Source organism: Canis lupus, chromosome 2, assembly GCF_003254725.2.
Source record: "Canis lupus dingo isolate Sandy chromosome 2, ASM325472v2, whole genome shotgun sequence".
Taxonomy (NCBI): domain Eukaryota; kingdom Metazoa; phylum Chordata; class Mammalia; order Carnivora; family Canidae; genus Canis; species Canis lupus.
Genome location: NC_064244.1, coordinates 79,921,453 through 79,940,439, shown reverse-complemented (window position 1 = coordinate 79,940,439; position 18,987 = coordinate 79,921,453). Strand labels below are relative to the sequence as shown.

General features: G+C 39.2%; 1 protein-coding gene across 4 annotated transcripts in view; it reads right to left on the bottom strand.

The window, feature by feature from the left end:
- Positions 1 to 18,987, bottom strand: part of FBXO42 (F-box protein 42) — a 103,011-nt gene that overhangs the window by 80,237 nt on the left and 3,787 nt on the right. For 2 of the 4 annotated variants that reach the window (XM_049106820.1, XM_049106822.1), the window contains exon 2: positions 11,168 to 11,317. The exons of the other annotated variants lie outside the window; for them this stretch is intronic. In XM_049106820.1, the coding sequence (XP_048962777.1) occupies positions 11,168 to 11,242 (75 nt within the window). In that variant the 5' untranslated portion in view covers positions 11,243 to 11,317. The remainder of the gene's footprint in view (positions 1 to 11,167; positions 11,318 to 18,987) is intronic. 4 annotated transcript variants of the gene reach the window in all.

Below are 18,987 nucleotides of genomic sequence, written 5' to 3'. Positions count from 1 at the left end.
AGATCAAGCATCTGCCTTCGACTCAGGTCATGATCCCAGAGTCCTGGGATCGAGCCCCACATGAGGCTCTCTGCTCAGCAGGGCGCCTGCTTCTCCCTCTCTCCCTCTGCCTGCAGCTCCCCTTGCTTGTGCATGTTCTCTCCCTCTCTCTGTCAAATAAAATAAAATCTTTTTTAAAAATTCAAAAAATAGGGATCCCTGGGTGGCGCAGCGGTTTAGCGCCTGCCTTTGGCCCAGGGCGCGATTCTGGAGACCCGGAATCGGATCCCACATCGGGCTCCCGGTGCATGGAGCCTGCCTCTCCCTCTTCTGCCTGTGTCTCTGCCTCTCTCTCTCTCTCTCTCTCTGTGTGACTATCATAAATAAATAAAAATTTAAAAAATAAATAAATAAAAATAAAAATTCAAAAAATATAAAGGGGCAAAGAGGCTAAATGTCACAGGAGGAGACAGAAGAGAAACAGCAAGCATTAGAAGGCTACAGTGTCTATATTAATACCAGACATCGTAGGCTTCAAAACAATACTAACAAGAAAAAAAAAAGAGGGACATTTCACAATATTTCACAGTGATAGGTCAATTCACCAAGAAGAAACAATCCTAAAAAAAAAAAAATGTGTATACCATCAATAAGAGCTGCAAAATACACGAAGGGAAAAAAGAAAAAACAAAACACAAATCCAAGACCCAAAAATCAGTGGAAGATGAGTACATATTTATTTGTGAAATGAGAAGATATCTAGAATTTGCTTCAAAATACTCCATCACAGCCCTGCCCAAAAATACAGATAGATGAAATAAGACAGGTAACGTGTCGGTAATTTTTTGAGCCTAAGTGAGGAGTAACAGAGATTCTCTACAGTAGCCTATTTATAAATATATTTGAAATTTTTCTTTACATAAAGTTAAAGAAAGAAAAAGTGCACCAAACTCTTGTGCACTAATTAACAACATACTACTGATTAGGGGTTGCTGAGAATAGTGGCAAAACAGTGGCCAGAAGAATCCTCAAAACAAAGGTGCCAGAGTAGTTCCGAGAATGTACAGAAACACTTTTGTACACACATGAATAAAATTAAAATGACAAGGAAAGTATATCTTGGAATCACAATTGCCTGAAAAAGCTCTATTTAAATTTCTGAGTTCTATTTAAAGGTTTCTTTTAAAAGCCTTCATTCTCTTAGCTAGAAAATGTGGGTAGTACCTATCTCATAAAGCCACCGTGAGGACTAAACGCTTTAATACATGCAAATTCTTCAAAAAGTATAAAGAATATAGTAAATACTCAAGTGTTTTTTGTACTTTTACATTTCTATTTGCAGAAGTATAGTTAAAGTACAACATTTTAAACAAGCCTGTAGTGTAAGTAAATTTGTTTTACCATATATATCAATTCTTTTACCGGAACATGTATTTCCTTTGAGGAAAGCAGTCTATATTCTACAACAACAAATTAGATGATGTTTTTAATGTTTTTAATAAACACAAAAATGTAAACATATTCAACTGTATTTCAAACTGATTTGGAAAATAGTGTGCCCCATACTGTTACACAGGAAGGCAAAGTTATTCAAAGAAAAAGTTGCATCTTACAATCACATACACCAAGAGCTCTAAGTCTAGTAAAGAAATAACCATTGAAAGCATACCACATATTACAAGTCCAAAAGGAGATAAAACAGTCTGCCAGGATCAGTTAGTTGGTTTCACTTATTTTGGTTTCCAATGAGCATAATGCTATCTACAGTCAGAGCTCCTCTGGAGATGTCTTTGTACACACAAAGGATATACAGAGAAATAATAATATATATCTGCATACATTCTATAATGTCAAGTAATATCCCACAAAAAAACTTCAAACTGTTATCTTTAAAATTTCCTAAAGGGACGCCTGGATGGCTCAGACAGTTAAGCATCTCCCTTTGGCTCAGGTCACAATCCCAGGGTCCTGGGATGGAGCCCCACATCAGGATCCCTGTTCTTGAGGAGTCTGCTTCTCCCTCTACTTCACCCCTCTGCTCCTACGTGCACGCACTCTCTCTCTTGCCCTCTCTCAAATAATTAAAATCTTAAAAAAATAAAAATTTCCTGAAACTTTTTCATCAGGTAACACTATTCCTTGATTTCCAAATAATTTTAGAATCTCTTGTTTCACTTTGATACAAGCATTTGTTACTGTCACTCTGTACAAATAATTTTCCTATTTCTGCCGAGAATATTTTGTATATAAATAAAAAATACTTTATTTTAAATTTACAATAGCAAACAATTTTCTAATTATAGTCCTTTAAAAACAGTATGGAAACTCTATTTACTGATACAGTAAATCTAGGCAATTTATTTTTACTAATGCTCATTTGCTTGTATTACACACTAGGAAAGAAAATATAGTCTCACTTATTTCCCTCCAAAATGATCTATAGTTGACTTCTTGACTGAAGTATTCCAATTCAGGAAGCCTAATACAACGAAAACTTTAAGATCAGCTTAGCCACAAGTTCTGTTTATAAAATGCAGCAGTACTTGAAAGAAGCCTAGAGTCGCAGTTCTAAGTGTTTAATTTTATAAAGAAAAGTCTACTTAACTAAAATAGATTAGCATAATTATCTTCATTATTACTTCCTATTTGCATAATGCTTTGGCCAGAACCAGGATCTATTTGCAAACTTAAAAGAATTGAAGGAAAAAAATTATTCTTCAGAATTTTTTTTTTAAGATTTTATTTATTCATGAGAGAGACAGAGCGAGGCAGAGACATAGGCAGAGACAGAAGCAGGCTCCACGCAGGGAGCCTAATGTGGGACTCAATCCTAGGACTCTGGAAATCACACCCTGAGCCAAAGGCAGACGCTCAACTGCTGAGCCACCCAGGTGTCCCTATTCTTCAGAATTTTTTTTTTTTTTTTTTTTAATTCATGAGAGACACACAGAGAGAGAGAGAAAGAGAGAGAGAGAGAGGCAGAGACATAGGGAGAAGCAGGCTCCATGCAGGGAGCCTGACGTGGGACTTGATCCAGGGTCTCCAGGATCACTACCGGGGCTGAAGGCGGCGCTAAACCGCTGAACCACCCAGGCTGCCCCATTCTTCAGACTTTAAACAACACAGTTACACCAATATCTACAAATGTTCTGCTGTCTACCAGAACCTAATTTAGAAAGAAATGCAAAATAACATACATGCATACATCCATTCATACATATATAGATACACACATATTCATCGGGAGTGGCGAAATAAGATTTAGAGGTTAAAAATAATTTAATTATTAATAACATTCACAGGGGTGCTGATTTCACATTTGTAATTATCAAGATGTCAGTCATTTACATTGCAAAGATGCAAAGAGTCCCTCAGACTCTTCTATTTATCTTTTATCTTAAATTTTCAAGTTTTCTAGTCAGAATGGACACTGGCAGTTTTTCACATTGCTGAGCCCCCATGGTGGTTTAGCAGGAGTAGCTATCCAAAAATTAGTTACAGCACTAATGAATACTTTCATTAAATTAATGAAATAATTGATATTTCATTATATATGTTTCATAGAATGTATGTTTTCAGTTTAATGCAGCTTGCATTAACTTTAGACATAAAAAGGGAGATTAGTTAAAAAAAAAGTTACATACATCAGTAAAGAAAGACATACTTCACCAACTCATCTTTTTAAAGTTTATTTTTAAGTAATCTCTATGCCCAATGCCCAAAGTTTATTTTTAAGTAATCTCTATGCCCAATGAAAAAAAATTAAACTTCAAGAAGAATTTTATGTAGGAAAGACAAAAAAATGCTAGGAAAGAGGTTTTCATTTTTTTAAAGATTTTATTTATTTATTCATGAGAGACAGAGAGGTAGAGACACAGGCAGAGGGAGAAGCAGGCTCTCGACACAGGGAGCCCCACGTGGGACTCGATCCCAGGACCCCGGGATCACGCCCTGGCCCGAAGGCAGCGCTAAACCAACGAGCCACTCAGGCTGCCCAAGAGGTTTGTTTTTTTAAAAGAAATATATTATTTATTCTCTGTAAGAACAGAGAATTCTTACTGGTTACTGGTTACATAAACATGTGAAGGGGGATCCCTGGGCAGCTCAGCGGTTTGGTGCCTGCCTTCGGCCCATGGCCTGATCCTGGAGTCCTGGGATCGAGTCCTACGTCGGACTCCCTGCACAGAGCCTGCTTCTCCCTCTGCCTGTGTCTCTGCCTCTCTCTCTCCCCCTCTCTCTCTCTGTCTCTCATGAATAAATAAATAAAATCTTTTTTTTAAATGTGAATATACTTAATGCCACTAAACTATATACTTAAAAATAGCTAAAATGGCTAATTTTATGTTATGTATGTTCATCACAATAAAATAAAAAAGTATTATGAGTCAGGTCAGTTTAAATTGAAGGAAGACAATATTTTTACAGGTAAAAACTAAGGACAGGGATCCCTTGGTGGCGCAGCGGTTTGGCACCTGCCTTGGCCCAGGGCGCAATCCTGGAGACCCGAGATCGAATCCCACGTCAGGCTCCCAGTGCATGGAGCCTGCTTCTCCCTCTGCCTGTGTCTCTGCCTCTCTCTCTCTCTCTCTGTGTGACTATCATAAATAAATAAAAATAAAAATAAAATAAAATAAAAAACTAAGGACAAAAGTTCTAAATGGAAATTTCTGCTTAATAACTGAAAGCACAGCTGACTGGCACACTAATGTAATTCGATTTCAGTCATGGATCAAAAATATGAAAAATGGCACAAGAGAAAAAAAATTTTAAGATTACACTGCCATCATGCCTATGGACAAACAGAAGTGAAATAGCAAAGCTTGAATTTATTTTGAAGACTGAATTTCAGAGATTTTCCAACTTCATATTACTATTTTGATTCCTTAAATTCAGTTTAATCCTTGATGACTATATATTCCGTTTGGTCTCTACTTCTCTACTACCTCTCTGATCCCTCATTCTGAGGTTTCTTTCTCCTTTCATACTCTAAATGTGGAGGTGGCTCTTAAAATTCCATTTTGCCTTCTCTTTCCTTGCTACGTTTTCTCCTTAGGCAATCACACGGTTTCAAATATAAATGCTAAGAGAATGACTCACTAGATCATTCGATCCTTGCGGATACAGATTGCCGTATTCATCGAATGTGTGCAGCAAAGGCAGATTCAATTAAACATTTGTTCAGATGGACAGACAGGCAAATCACTCCACAACTTATCTGTAGGCCTGATTCTCCTGAACTACATTTCCCCATCTTCATACTGGACATTCTCCCAGCTACCTGTTTATCTTCCCCATTTACCTGACCTAAAACCTAGCAGTCATCTTTTACTTTTACTTTTCTCTTTCCTCCCACATCTCATTAGTTGTCAAACATCTCCTGAATTCAGGGCGTCTGGGTTGCTCAGTTGGTTAAGAGCTCAATTCTTGATTTTGGCTCATATGGTGATCTCAGCAGAGTCGGCTTGAGATTCTCTCTCCTCTCACTCTGCCCCTCTCCCCCCACTCTCTAAAAAAAATAAATAAATCTTTTAAAAAACAAAATAAACATCCCCCACATTCACTCTTGTTCTAACTTTTCTCCACTGCTGTCCTAGAGGCCCAAATCATCTTTCTTTTTTTTAAGGTTTATTTATTTGACACAGAGAGAGAGAGAACACAAAGAGGGGGCGAGGCAGAGGGAGGGGAAAGTAGACTCCCTGCTCCAAACCTGACAAGGGGCTCAATTTCAGGACCCTGAGATCATGACCCAAGGCAAAGGCAGATGCTTAACTGACTGAGCCACCCAGGAACCCCAGGCCCAAATCATTTCCTAGCTAATCTACTATAATAAAGAAGAGCTGATTTTTCCACTGCTAACTCCTTCCTTGGCTGATTTCTTCTTCTTCTTCTTCTTCTTCTTCTTCTTCTTCTCTTCTTCTTCTTCTTCTTCTTTTAAAGTAATCTACACCCAATGTGGGGCTCAAACTCATGACCTTGAGGTCAAGAGTCGCACACTCCACTAAGCCACGTACACATCCCTCCAATTTGTTCTTTATTTCAGGATTAATTTTTATGGTGCAAATCTGGATCAAAAACTTTCATCAAGTGGGGGATGGGCTGAAATAAAGGGATTAAAAGATACAAACTTCCAGAATACAAAAATAACTCAGGGCACCTACCTTTGGTTAGTCATCTGCCTTCAGCTCAGGTCATGATCCCAGAGTCCTGGGATGGAGTCCCGCATCAGGCTCTCTGCTCAGTGGGGAGCCTGCCTCTCCCTCTCCTAGTGCCCCTCCCCCTCATTTTCTCTCTCTCTCCCTCTCAAATAAATAAAATCTTTAAATAAGTAAATAAGTCACAGAGATGAAAAGTACAGCATAAGGAATATAGCCAGTAATTTGTAGTAGTTTTGTACAGGGACAGATGGTGGTGACTACACTTATTGTGGATAAGCACTGAGTAATGTACAGAATCAAATCAACATGCACACCTGAAACTAGTATGACATTGTATGTTAATTATACTTCAGTAAAAAAACTGATTACTAAATGTTTAATATTCAAGCTCTTTAGTATTCCATTTATCTTAAGTTTTATTATAAGATACACATAACATAAAATAGGACATTTTAATCATTTTAAGTATATATTTCAATGGCAAAAGTGCATTCACATTGTACAAACATCACTACTATTCATCTCCAAACGTCATCATCCCAAACAGAAATTCCATACCCATTAAGCACAAACTCCACATTTCCCCCCTCCTCTCAGCCCCCAGTAACCCCCGCCCAACTTTGTCTCTATGAATTGGACTGCTCATATAGTTAGAATGACACCGTATTTTTCCTTCTGTGTCTGGCTTATTTCCATTAGTGTAACATCTTCAATCTTTATCCATGTGGTAGTATCTGTCAGAATTTCGTTCCTTTCTAAGGCTGAATAATATTCCATTATACAGAATACTGTAATATTGTATTTTAATATTCATCCCTCAATGGACATTTGGGTTCTTTTCTCCTCTAGGCTACTGTGAATATGCTCTTATGGATGCTGGTGCACAAATATCTGTCTGAATTCCTGCTTCAATGTTTATGGATATATACCTAGGTGTAGAATCACTAAATCATATGGTAATTCTGTATTTTATTTTTTGAGGAATTGGTTTCCACAGCTAGCATAATTCTTCAAAGTCATCACAATCTGGGTCAAATCTCACTTTTTGTGTGCCTCTCCCACAGTAGCCTAGTCCTCTATCACTCCGACAAACTGTATTTCCATAGAGCCTCTTCCTCCTATCTCTGTGATCCCTTGTCCTTGATGCTATTTGGGATACAATTTCATATGTGCAAACCTGCCTATCCTCAAGGCTGGCTCAAGCACCACCTGCTCTAGAAAACCTTCCCCGACTTCTCCAATACAAGGAATCATTTTTTCTAAATTCCCTTTAAATTTCCTTTTCACTTTCCACCATATGTAATAAGGTGACCCACCAAGTATGGGTCATATGTGTAATGTCTACTACCTTCAGTAACTAACAGGTAGTAGATAATGAATAAGTGAACAGAATGGATTAATGACAAAGAATAAAGATAAAATACAACTCAAAATTTCCAATTAAGTTGAAGACTGTGAAGGAAAACTAAACCATACATGTTAAAATCTTTTTTTTTTTTAAATTTATGATAGTCACAGAGAGAGAGAGAGAGAGAGAGAGAGAGAGGCAGAGACACAGGCAGAGGGAGAAGCAGGCTCCATGCCCGGAGCCCGACGTGGGACTCTATCCCGGGACTCCAGGATCACGCCCTGGGTTAAAGGCAGGCGCCAAACCTCTGTGCCACCCAGGGATCCCCAAAATCTTTTTTTTTTAAGATTTTATTTATTTATTCATGAGAGACAGAGGGACAGACAGAAACATAGGCAGAGGTAGAAGCAAGTTCCCTGCAGGGAGCCTGATGCAGGACTCGATCCCAGGACCCAGGGATCATGACCTGAGCCGAAGGCAGACGCTCAACCACTGAACCATCCAGGGGTCCCTGTTAAAATATTTATTTATTTATTTATTTATTTATTTATTTATTTATTTATTTTTAAGATTTTATTTTTATTTATTCATAGAGACAGAGAGAGAGAGAGAGAGATGCAGAGACACAGGCAGAGGGAGAAGCAGGCACCATGGAGGGAGCCTGAGGTGGGACTCGATCCCGGGTCTCCAGGATCACACCCTGGGCTGCAGGCAGCGCTAAACCGCTGCGCCACATGGGCTGCCCTAAAATATTTTTTTAAAGGTTATCTGTCAACATTTTAAATGCACATGCCAGATGACCCAGACATTCTACTAGAAATATGTCTGAAATAAACTTTGGCACAGTTGCGAAAAGGATGTTCAATGCAGTACTGTTTTAACAGAAGAAAAAGGAAAGTAAGAAAACAAGCTCAATGTCCATTCACAGGAGAGTAGATAAATTATGATACAATCATAATCCTAAACAGCTGTTAAAAATGAGGTGGAACTATATGTACTAATTTATACTCTACAACATATTGTGAAATTCAAAAAGCCGTATCTGCCTAAAAATGTGAAGATGAATTTTTTTGTACCCACAGAAGAAGTTTCATTTCAAACTGTTAAAAGTAGTTATCTATGGCAGTTTGTAAAAAGGATTTGCTTTTGTGAACTGGTTACAGCAAGCATCTGTTCTTTAATTTTTAAAAATGTCTTCCAAATTTTCAGTAAATTCATCTTGGTTCCAATTTTTAAATGTAAAAATGCATATTTAAAAGAATGTTCTATAGTCTAATTAAGAAAAAAGATACTCAGGATATTTTATAATATTCCTACCAAAAATAAATATAAGAAAATTAGCAATTTTGTAATGTTCAGAATCAAAGTGCTGAGTGGTTTACATATTACAACTGTGTAGCTTTATTTATTTTTTAAGATTTTATTTATTCATGAGAGACACAGAGAGAGAGGCTGAGACACAGGCAGAGGGAGAAGCAGGCTCCACACAGGGAGCCCGATGTGGGACTCGATCCCGGACTCCAGGATCAGGCCCCGGGCCAAATGCAGGCACTAAACCACTGAGCCAGGGATCCCTGGGTGGCTCAGTGGTTGAGCACCTGCCTTCAGCTCAGGGCATGATCCTGGAGTCCCGGGATCGAGTTCCGCATCAGGCTCCCTGCACGGAGCCTGCTTCTCTCTCTGCCTATGTTTCTGCCTCTCTCTCTCTCTCTCTCTCTCTCTGAGTCTCTGTGTCTCTCATGAATAAATAAATAAAATCTTTAAAAAAAAAAAACAAAAAAAACGCTGAGCCACCCAGGGATCCCACAACTATGTAGCTTTTTTTTTTTTTTTCTGTGTAGTTTTAAATAGGGGGAAAACAAACTGCATTAATGGGTGTTCTCTATAGACAACTAAATATCAGGGTTGAACACTATAGCTAAAATTGTTCGAAACTTGTCAGACTTTTTTGGGCTTAATTACTTAAAACTGAGCAAAAGACAACAAAAGAACACATAAAGTATGGCTCCATTTATGTAAAGTTGACAAACAGGCAAAACTAAACCACTGCTTAAAGATATACATGCAGGTGATAACACTATCAAGAAAAGCAAAGAAATTATCACAAAAGACAGAACAGTGGTTACTACCAAGAGACAAATGGATGTCACAAAAGAAGAGTACACTGAAAGTGCCTCTGAGGCACTAGTAATATTTTTTTTCTTGACTTGGTTGGTGGTTATACAGGTGTTGCTTATAATTATTTTAAAATACATATGTTTTGGGATCCCTGGGTGGCGCAGCGGTTTGGCGCCTGCCTTTGTCCCAGGGCACGATCCTGGAGACCCGGGATTGAATCCCACATCGGGCTCCCGGTGCATGGAGCCTGCTTCTCCCTCTGCCTGTGTCTCTGCGCCTCTCTCTCTCTCTCTGTGACTATCATAAAAAAAAAATAAATAAATAAAAAATATATATATATAAAAGATAAAATAAAATACATATGTTTTATGCATTTTTCTGAATGTCTCACAATAGTTAAAAATCTAGCAGAATTCAACCTCTAACACTATTTAATAACATGTAAAGACTTCTGCAGTTGAACTTTTACTCTAAACACCTGCTCGTATATTTTACCTAAAATAGTTTCAGGGACACCTAGCTGGCTCACTCAGTGGAGCTTGTGACTCTTGATCTCAAGTTTGTGAGTTCAGGCCCAAGTTTTTACTTAAAAATAAAATCTTGGGGGGATCCCTGGGTGGCTCAGTGGTTTAGTGCCTGCCTTTGGCCCAGGGCGTGATACTGGAGTCCTGGGATCGAGTCCCACATCAGGCTCCCTGCATGGGGCCCGCTCTTCCCTCTGCCTGTGTCTCTGCCTCTCTCTCTCTCTCTCATGAATAAATAAATTAAATTTTAAAAAATAAAATAAAATAGAATCTTGGGGTGCCTGGGTGGCTCAGTTGGTTAAGTGCTGACTTTTGATTTTGGCTTAGGTCATGATCTTGGGGTCCTGTGGGAGGGCACCCGTTGGTCTCTGAGCTCAGTAGGGAGTCTGCTTGAGGATTCTCTCTCCCTCTGCCTCAGTCTCTCCCCCCACTCATGTGTGCACTGATAATTTTTTTTAATAAAATCTTTAAAAATAAATATAATAGTTTGAGCTAATAGTGCACAGCAAAAATCAACCTGCCAAAAGGTAAAAAGAGACACCCAATTATTAGGAACTCAGGCAAAAAAGAGGAAATCTCTCACTGGCAATTTCTTAAGGTTCCAATGCTTCTCAAGTTTTAATGTGGATCTCATTAAACTACAGATTTGGATTCAGTAGGCCTAGAGTGAGACCTGACATTCTGCATTCTAACCCTGGTGATGCCAATGCTATTGCCTGTCTATGGACTCAGAATATAAAGTTCTTAAGTAACTATTAAAATGTGGCTGGTGTCAGAACGATTAAAGAAAAGGGAATCAAAGAGGAACACAAACCATAGAAAACTATAGGAAACAACTGAGGGTTGCTGCTGGGGGCAGTAGGTGGGGGGATGGGGTAACTGAGTGATAGCCATAAGGAGGGCACTTGATGTGATGAGCGCTAGGTGTTATATGCAACTGATGAATCACTAAACTCTACCCCTGAAACTAATTAAACACTATATATTAATTAACTGAATTTAAATTTTTAAAAAAGGGAATCTAGGCAGCCTGGGTGGCTTACTGGTTTGGCGTTGCCTTCGGCCCAGGGCTTGATCCTGAAGACACGGGATTGAGTTCCATGTCGGGCTCCTTGCATGGAGCCTGCTTCTCCTTCTGCCTGTGTCTCTGCCTCTCTCTCTCCCTGTGTCTCTCATGAATAAATAAATAAAATCTTAAAAAAAAAAGGAAAAAAAAGAGAATCAACAAATATTGAGAGTATGTGCCAGCTGCCTTATTTCATTTAATCCTTACCTCAACTCTATGAGGGGCATATTATCAGTCCATGTTTGGAGGATAACGGCTCAGATAAATTAATTTGCCCAGGATTACGTAGCTTTGTAAAAAGAGGAACCAGAATTTGAATCGAATTCTATGATTCCATTTTTCAAAAAGAGAGTATAAATCAGGCTTCAAAATTAATTTAAAATAATTCTCAAAAAATAACTCTAACATGTTCCATTTCACAGTATCTTGCATACAGACTTCTATCTTCCCCCATTAGTTCATTCTTCAAATCAGCCTTCCCTTTATTGTTATTCCCTCTGTTATGATGCTGGTCATTGTTATTTAAACTACTATAGTTAACATGTATCTAACATCTAACTTCCCTGATTTTATTCTCTGGCCCCATCAATCTATTTGGAAGTCTCTACAAAGTAGTGCTTTTAAAACTTGACCTGACACTCTCATTTACATGCTTCTATGTCTTGCATGCTTCACTGAGCAATAGTTTTAAAATATGTCTAACAGGGACGCCTGGGTGGCTCAGGACGTGGTCCTGGAGTTCCGAATCGAGTACCACATTGGGCTCCTGCAGGGAGCCTGCTTCTCCTCCTTCTGCCTATGTCTCTGCCTCTATGTCTCTCCTGAGTAAAAAAATAAAATCTTTTTAAAAATAAAAAATAATAAAATATGGCTAATAAAATTTCTAGAAAAATATATTATAGTAGGAGATCTTAGAGATTACAGAACAATTGAACCCTTTAAACGATAAGGAGAAACTGAAGTCAGAAAACATGCAACTTCCTAAGGTTGTGCAGGTAATTGTTGGCAAAACAGAACCTGTGTCTTTTGTTTTTCAGCTCAGTGCTCCTTCTAACACATCATACCAAAATCTACTTTCAAAAGAGTGGCAGTAAAGCATTACTTATTGATATTTATCAAAGACTAGCTAGATGAACAAATCCAGCACATCCACGCAACAAAACTGCGAAAAAGATGAAGGATTACCTCTGTTCCAGTATGGCATGATTTCCAAGATACAGCAAGAGAGAAAGGTGCTGAACAGTGTACATACTATGACAACCTTTCGTGTAAAAAAGAAGAAAAACGAATATATGCAGATATTTGCTTATTCTTTTTTGTTTTTTAAGATTTTATTTATTTATTCATGATAGACACAGAGAGAGAAAGAGAGGCAGAGACACAGGCAGAGGGAGAAGCAGGCTCCCGGCATGGAGCCCGACACGGGACTTGATCCCAGGACTCCAGGATCGCGCCCTGGGCCAAAGGCAGGCGCTAAACCACTGAGCCACCCAGGGATCCCGATATTTGCTTATTCTTGCAAAAAGAAACACTGAAAGGATAAACCAAAAACTAACAAAAATTAGGAGAGTCCAAGTACCAACCATGTAGCACATCATGGCAACCACTCCTCGTGGTCCCAGCTCTGAAAGTGGCAGCAGGACTTCATCCTTCCTCCATATTCTTTAAAAGTTCTGGTAAAGGAATGCCTGGGTGGCTCAGCAGTTGGGCATCTGTCTTTGGCTCAGGGCGTGATCCTGGAGTCCTGGGATCAAGTCCCACATTGGGCTCCCTACATGGAGCCTGCTTCTCCCTCTGCCTGTGTCTCTGCCTCTCTCTTCGCTCTCTCTGAATGAATAAATAAATAAATCTTTTAAAAAATAAAATAAAATAAATAAAGCCAAACGCAATTTAGGAATCCTGACTGGATCCTGGCTCTTACTTTAGTTCTCTGCACTTGTTCTCTCTGTTCCAAGCTTAACATTGAACATTCTTCCTTGTGTCTTTCTGAATATGACCTTCTCACAGAGGCCTTCCCTAAACCATCCTATCTCAGCCTTCCCCTTCTGCTCCATGTCATTATCACATCACCCTGCTTTATTTTCTTTGTAGTACTTACTACTATAAGAAACTTTATTCATTAACTGCTTTCTCCAATCTCAAATATAAGATCCAGGAAACTACAGACCTTGCCTATTTTATCTACTGTATCCTTAATATCTTGAACTATTCCTAGTAAAAAATAGTATTCAACAAATATTTGTTAAATGGACCAATGAAAAGGCAACAAAGATTTAATAGACACTTGGGATTATACAATGTCTCAGTTCATGAGAAACATCAATCTGCAAGAATTCAAAGTATATACTAAATGAATATCTGAGTGCCTAATACATAAGCACTAAATGTGCCTACAAAGCACTAAAAATATTACATATGAATTACACTGCATGATACATTCCTTTTAAGCTATTTGGCAGAAACTAATTAGCACAATAATTTTCTTTGGGGGGCAGCCTGGGTTGCTCATCGGTTTAGCGTGCCTGCCTTTGGCCCGGGCCTGATCCTGGAGACCCGGCATCTAGTCCCCCGTAGGGCTCCCTGCATGGAGCCTGCTTCTCCCTCTGCCTGTGTCTTTGCCTCTCTCTCTCTCTGTGTGTCTCTCATGAATAAATAAATAAAATCTTGAAAAAATAAGTTTTCTTTTGGATATTAACTTTTTTTTAGATTTTATTTATTTTATTTATATAGAGCTGCAGAGAGAGGAAAGGAAGAAAGAGAGAGAAAAAAAGAGAAAGAAGGAAGGAAGGAAGGAAAAGAAAAGAAAGAAAGAAAAGAAAGAAGAAAGAGAAAAGAAAAGAAAAGAGAAAAGAGAAAAGAGAAAAGAGAAAAGAGAGGGGAAGGGAAGGGAAGGGAAGGGAAGGGAAGGGAAGGGAAGGGAAGGGAAGGGAAGGGAAGGGAAGGGAAGGGAAGGGAAGGCCCAGGGTGCTGGGTGGCTCAGTTGGTTGAGCCTTTGGCTCAGGACATGATCCCAAGGTCTTGGCTTTGGGCTCCCTGCTCAGCAGGGAGTTTGCTTCTCCCTCTGCCTCCCTAGCCGCCCATGCTCTCCCTCACATTTGTGTGTGCTGATAAAAATAAATCTTTAAAAGAAAAAAAGAGGGGATCCCTGGGTGGCTCAGCAGTTTGGTGCCTGCCTTTGGCCCAGGGCGCGATCCTGGAGTCCCGGGATCAAGTCCCACATCAGGCTCCCTGCGTGGAGCCTGCTTCTGCCTCTGCCTATGTCTCTGCCTCTCTCTCTCTCTCTATGTCTATCATGAATAAATAAATAAAATCTTTAAAAAAAAAGAAAAAAAAAAAAGAAAAAAAGAAAGGCCCTCTACCTAGGAAGATAAATGTTCCAACTGTACACCCAAGCATAAGATACACAAGAGGCAAGGCAAGGTACAATGAAGGTCATACGGAAAGTTCAAAAGTTAAGCAGGGGAAGTAGACACTTACAAATTACGATGGGTACTTGATCAGAGGAAAAACATTAAACAATATCCCTTAAGACTGGTCTGTCAAAATACTGTCACCTCAATCTCAACCATTTCCAAAGATTACTGAGAAAAATATCTCAAATAACAGCAGCTTCTGTTTGTTGAGTGTTTACCATGTGTTAGGCATTTAGTTAAATATTTTACACATATGTCATGAGATAGGAATTGTAATTGCCATTTGAAGATGAGGGAGACTGAGAGCATAAAACTAGCAAATGGTAGGGCCCTGGCAACAAAAGCAGCTAAAAACTATGACACTAATTCAGTCTGCTTTCAGCTCATGAAAGCCTGGTCTAGAGTGATGGTAAAGACAGGCAAATCTAAGGGATACTAAGAAAAAGAATGCAGAACTACATGGCAGGAAACAGTAGATGAAAGATTTTTTTTAAAAACAATCTTCCCAGTTTTACAGTCTATCAAATCAGAATAAAATTATTCTACCTATGGATATGGGAATATTGAGAAGGGAACTTGTTTAGTGAAGGTTTTTACCCTAACAGAAGAGAGAGATGAGATAATAGACTCTGTTGTAAACACTTGGACAGCTGAGTTAGAGGATATGCTCTATGATGTCCCTAGAGAACCAAGAAGCATAAAAAGAAAGATCACACCTAGATGGATTTAAGAGACATCAGAGCAGGGGTGTTAAATAAAGCCATGAATAAACCCAGGTCTCTAATCAAGGGTGGAAAGAGAAGCCCAGGAGAGAAACAAAACAAAACAAAACAAAAAACATGCATTCCTGTGACAGGACAGGTATGCCACTGGGACTATACCATAAAGAAGTTAGGAGACTATACTCCCCTTGTCCTTGTCCCAGTTTTACTCTTTTTATTTATTTATCTATTTATCTTTGTAACTTCTACACCCAACACAGGGCTCAAACTCATGAACCCACAATCAAGAGCCTCCACGATTGAGCCCCACGGGGATCAATCCACCGATTGAGCCAGTCAGGCTACCCTTGTCTCGTTTTAAGGTTCCATAAAGACAATACAATAATATCTAACATTTGGATGTTTATATGTGCTATGCAATGTGCTAAGAAGTTCACATATATTCCCATATTTAATTGTCCCACAACACAGGCATCATTATCCTCATTTTTTCAGATGAAAAACTGAGACTTAAAGAAGCTCCGAGTCATACTTAAAAAACTAGGGTAGGGGCAGCCTGAGCAGCAGTTTAGTGCCGCCTTCAGCCCAGGGCGTGATCCTGGAGACCCAGGATCAAGTCCCACGTCGGGCTCTCTGCATGGAGCCTGCTTCTCCTTCTGCCTGTGTCTCTGCCTCTGTCTCTCATGAATAAATAAAAGCTTTTTAAAAATAAACAGGTAAATAAATAAACAGATAAATAAATAAACAAACTAGGGTATAAGCCTGAGTCTACCTGGGGCCAAAGCCTAGGAATTAATTACTATGGTAAAATAAATGGTTATCAAGCCATCCCACAGAGCATATATAAACCATTAAAATTGTGTTAATAAATCCATAACATAAAATTTGCCATTTTAACCATTTTTAAGTGTGCACTTTGGTGGTCTTATGTACATTCACTGTTGTACAACTATCCCCACCATCTATCTCCATAACTTGCAATCATCCTAAACTGAGACTCCACAACATTAAACAATAATCTCCACAATCCTCAACTCAGCCCCTGGCAACTACCATTCTACTTTCTGTTTCTATGAATTTGAATGCTTTAGGTACATCATATAGGTGCAATCATATAGTACTTGTTCTTTTTTGTCAAGCTTATTTCACCTATAATCCCATCAAGGTTTGTTACCATTAAGTTACTTTTAAATTAAATAAAATGTGAAATTTTAATCCACTGGTCATTATGCATCTCTACAGAGAATCACATTCCCAAACTCCATGATGTATGAAACAGACTTTTGGAGGAGAAAACTGCAATTAGTGAGAAAGGGGGAGAGGTGAAAATGGGCAACAAATCAAAATTTGAAGGACACACAGGAAAGTAAACCTTCAGATTCAGTCATAAGGAAGAGAGCAGGTTGCTTGATCTTGACTAGACCAAAGGATCTATTTGGGAAGATGTTATTAAGTATCAAATCAAAAGTTAGGAAAACAGGGATCCCTGGGTGGCGCAGTGGTTTGGCGCCTGCCTTTGGCCCAGGGCGCGATCCTGGAGACCCAGGATCGAATCCCACATCGGGCTCCCAGTGCATGGAGCCTGCTTCTCCCCCTGCCTATGTCTCTGCCTCTCTCTCTCTGTGACTATCATAAATTAAAAAAATAAAAAAAAGAAAAAAGTTAGGAAAACAATCCTGAACAACACAATGCAAACAAAACACTGTTGATCCCAAGACAAGATACTGTTCCTTTCTGGCAAAAGATATCAAGACTACTAATAAAAAAGCTTCAGTAACACGGGGCTGTTACAATTTGGTCGCAGGAATGCATGTTTTTTGTTTTGTTTTGTTTCTCTCCTGGGCTTCTCTTTCCACACTTGATTAGAGACCTGGGTTTATTCATGGCTTTATTTAACACCCCTGCTCTGATGTCTCTTAAATCCAGTTGGTAGGGCATGTGACTCTTCACCTCAGGGTTCTAAGTTCAAGCCCCATGTTGGGTACAGAGGTTGCTTAAAAACAAAACCTTAAAAAAAATAAGCTTAAAAAATATTGAAATAGAAGGATAAATTCCATTTCCCCTGACTTCTATTTAAAAAGCCAGGAGAGGGCAGCCGGGTGGCTCAGCGGTTTAGTGCCGCCTTCAGCCCAGGGCATGATCCTGGAGACCCAGGATTGAGTCCCACATTGGGCTCCCTCCAATGAAGCCTGTTTCTCCCTCTGCCTCTGCCCCTCTCTCTCTCTCTCTCTCTCTCTCTCCCCCTCCCCCCTCTCTCTCTCTCATAAATAAATAAAAATAAAATATTTTAAAAAATAATAAAAATTAAAAAATAAAAAGCCAGGAGATGGGAGAGGCAGCATTTTAATAAAAGTGTATTGATGAATTTATAATTAAGATCAATCTTTCTCCAAACCATGCACCAAGAAGTTCATTCTGGGAAAAAAATTACCTGTTCTCTATTAGCAACATGAACCAAGCATTTAAAATGAGAATAACAGGGGCACCTGGGTGGTATAGTAGGTTAAGCATCTGACTCTTGGTTTTGGCTCAGGTTGTGATCTCATGGTTGTGAGATGAGGCCCGTGTAGGGCTCTGCAGACAGGGCAGCGTCTGCTTGAGATTCTCTCTCTCCCTCTCCCAGCCAGGATTTGCTTCTCCCTCTGCCCATGCATGCACATACACTCACTCCTTCTCTCTCTCTCTCTCTCTCTCAAATAAATAGAATATTTTTTAAAAGAAAAAAAGAAAAAAAAAGGAGAAACTTTATCAGAAATAATCAAAATTTAAAGCAAATTTGCTTTCCAATACACCCATGAGTAAAGTAAGGAAGAGCAAAATTAAGCTACAGGAATATCACTAAGTTGTACTTTTACAAGACATTGAGAAGGTCACAAAAAAACAATTTAGTTATTTTTGTCTTTTTTCCAACATTTTTGTTGTTGTTGTTTAAAATAAGCTAAGGCAGGGCACCTGGGTGGCTCAGTCAGTTAAGCACTGAACTCATGATTTCAGTTCAGATCATGATCTCATGGGTTGTGGAACTGAGCCCCACATTAGGCTCTGCACTCAGCAGGGAGTCTGACTGATTATTTCTCTCCCTCTGTCTCTCTCCCTCTGCCTCTGCTCTTCTCCTTGCGCACACGCTCTCAAATCAATCAATCAATCTTAAAGTAAGTTATATGGCCAACATGGGGCTTAAACCCACAATCCAGAGATGAAGAGCAGTATGCTCTATCAACTGACCAGCCAGCACCCCTAGGTCACAAAAAACAACTTAGAAAACAAGCTAACAGGTGGGATGGCTCAGTCAGTTGAGTATGCAACCCTTGGTTTTGCCTCAGGTCATGATCTCAGGGTCCTGAGATTAAGCCCCACATGGGTCTCCACACTCAGCATGGAGTCTACTTGAGACCCTCTCTCCCTCTGCCCCAGCAACCCCACAATCGTATGTGCACTCTCTCTAATAAATAAATCTTTTTTAAAAAAGAAAAGAAAAAAAGAAAGAACAGAAGCTGAATTATGAGCACAACACCACAATACCAGGCAATTTTATTTTTTTCAAGTTTATTTACTTAAGTAATCCCTACACCCAACATGAGGCTTCAACTCACAACCCTGAGATCAAGAGTCACATGCTCTTCCAACTGAGATAGCCAGGCACCCCAAGACTGAGCAATTTT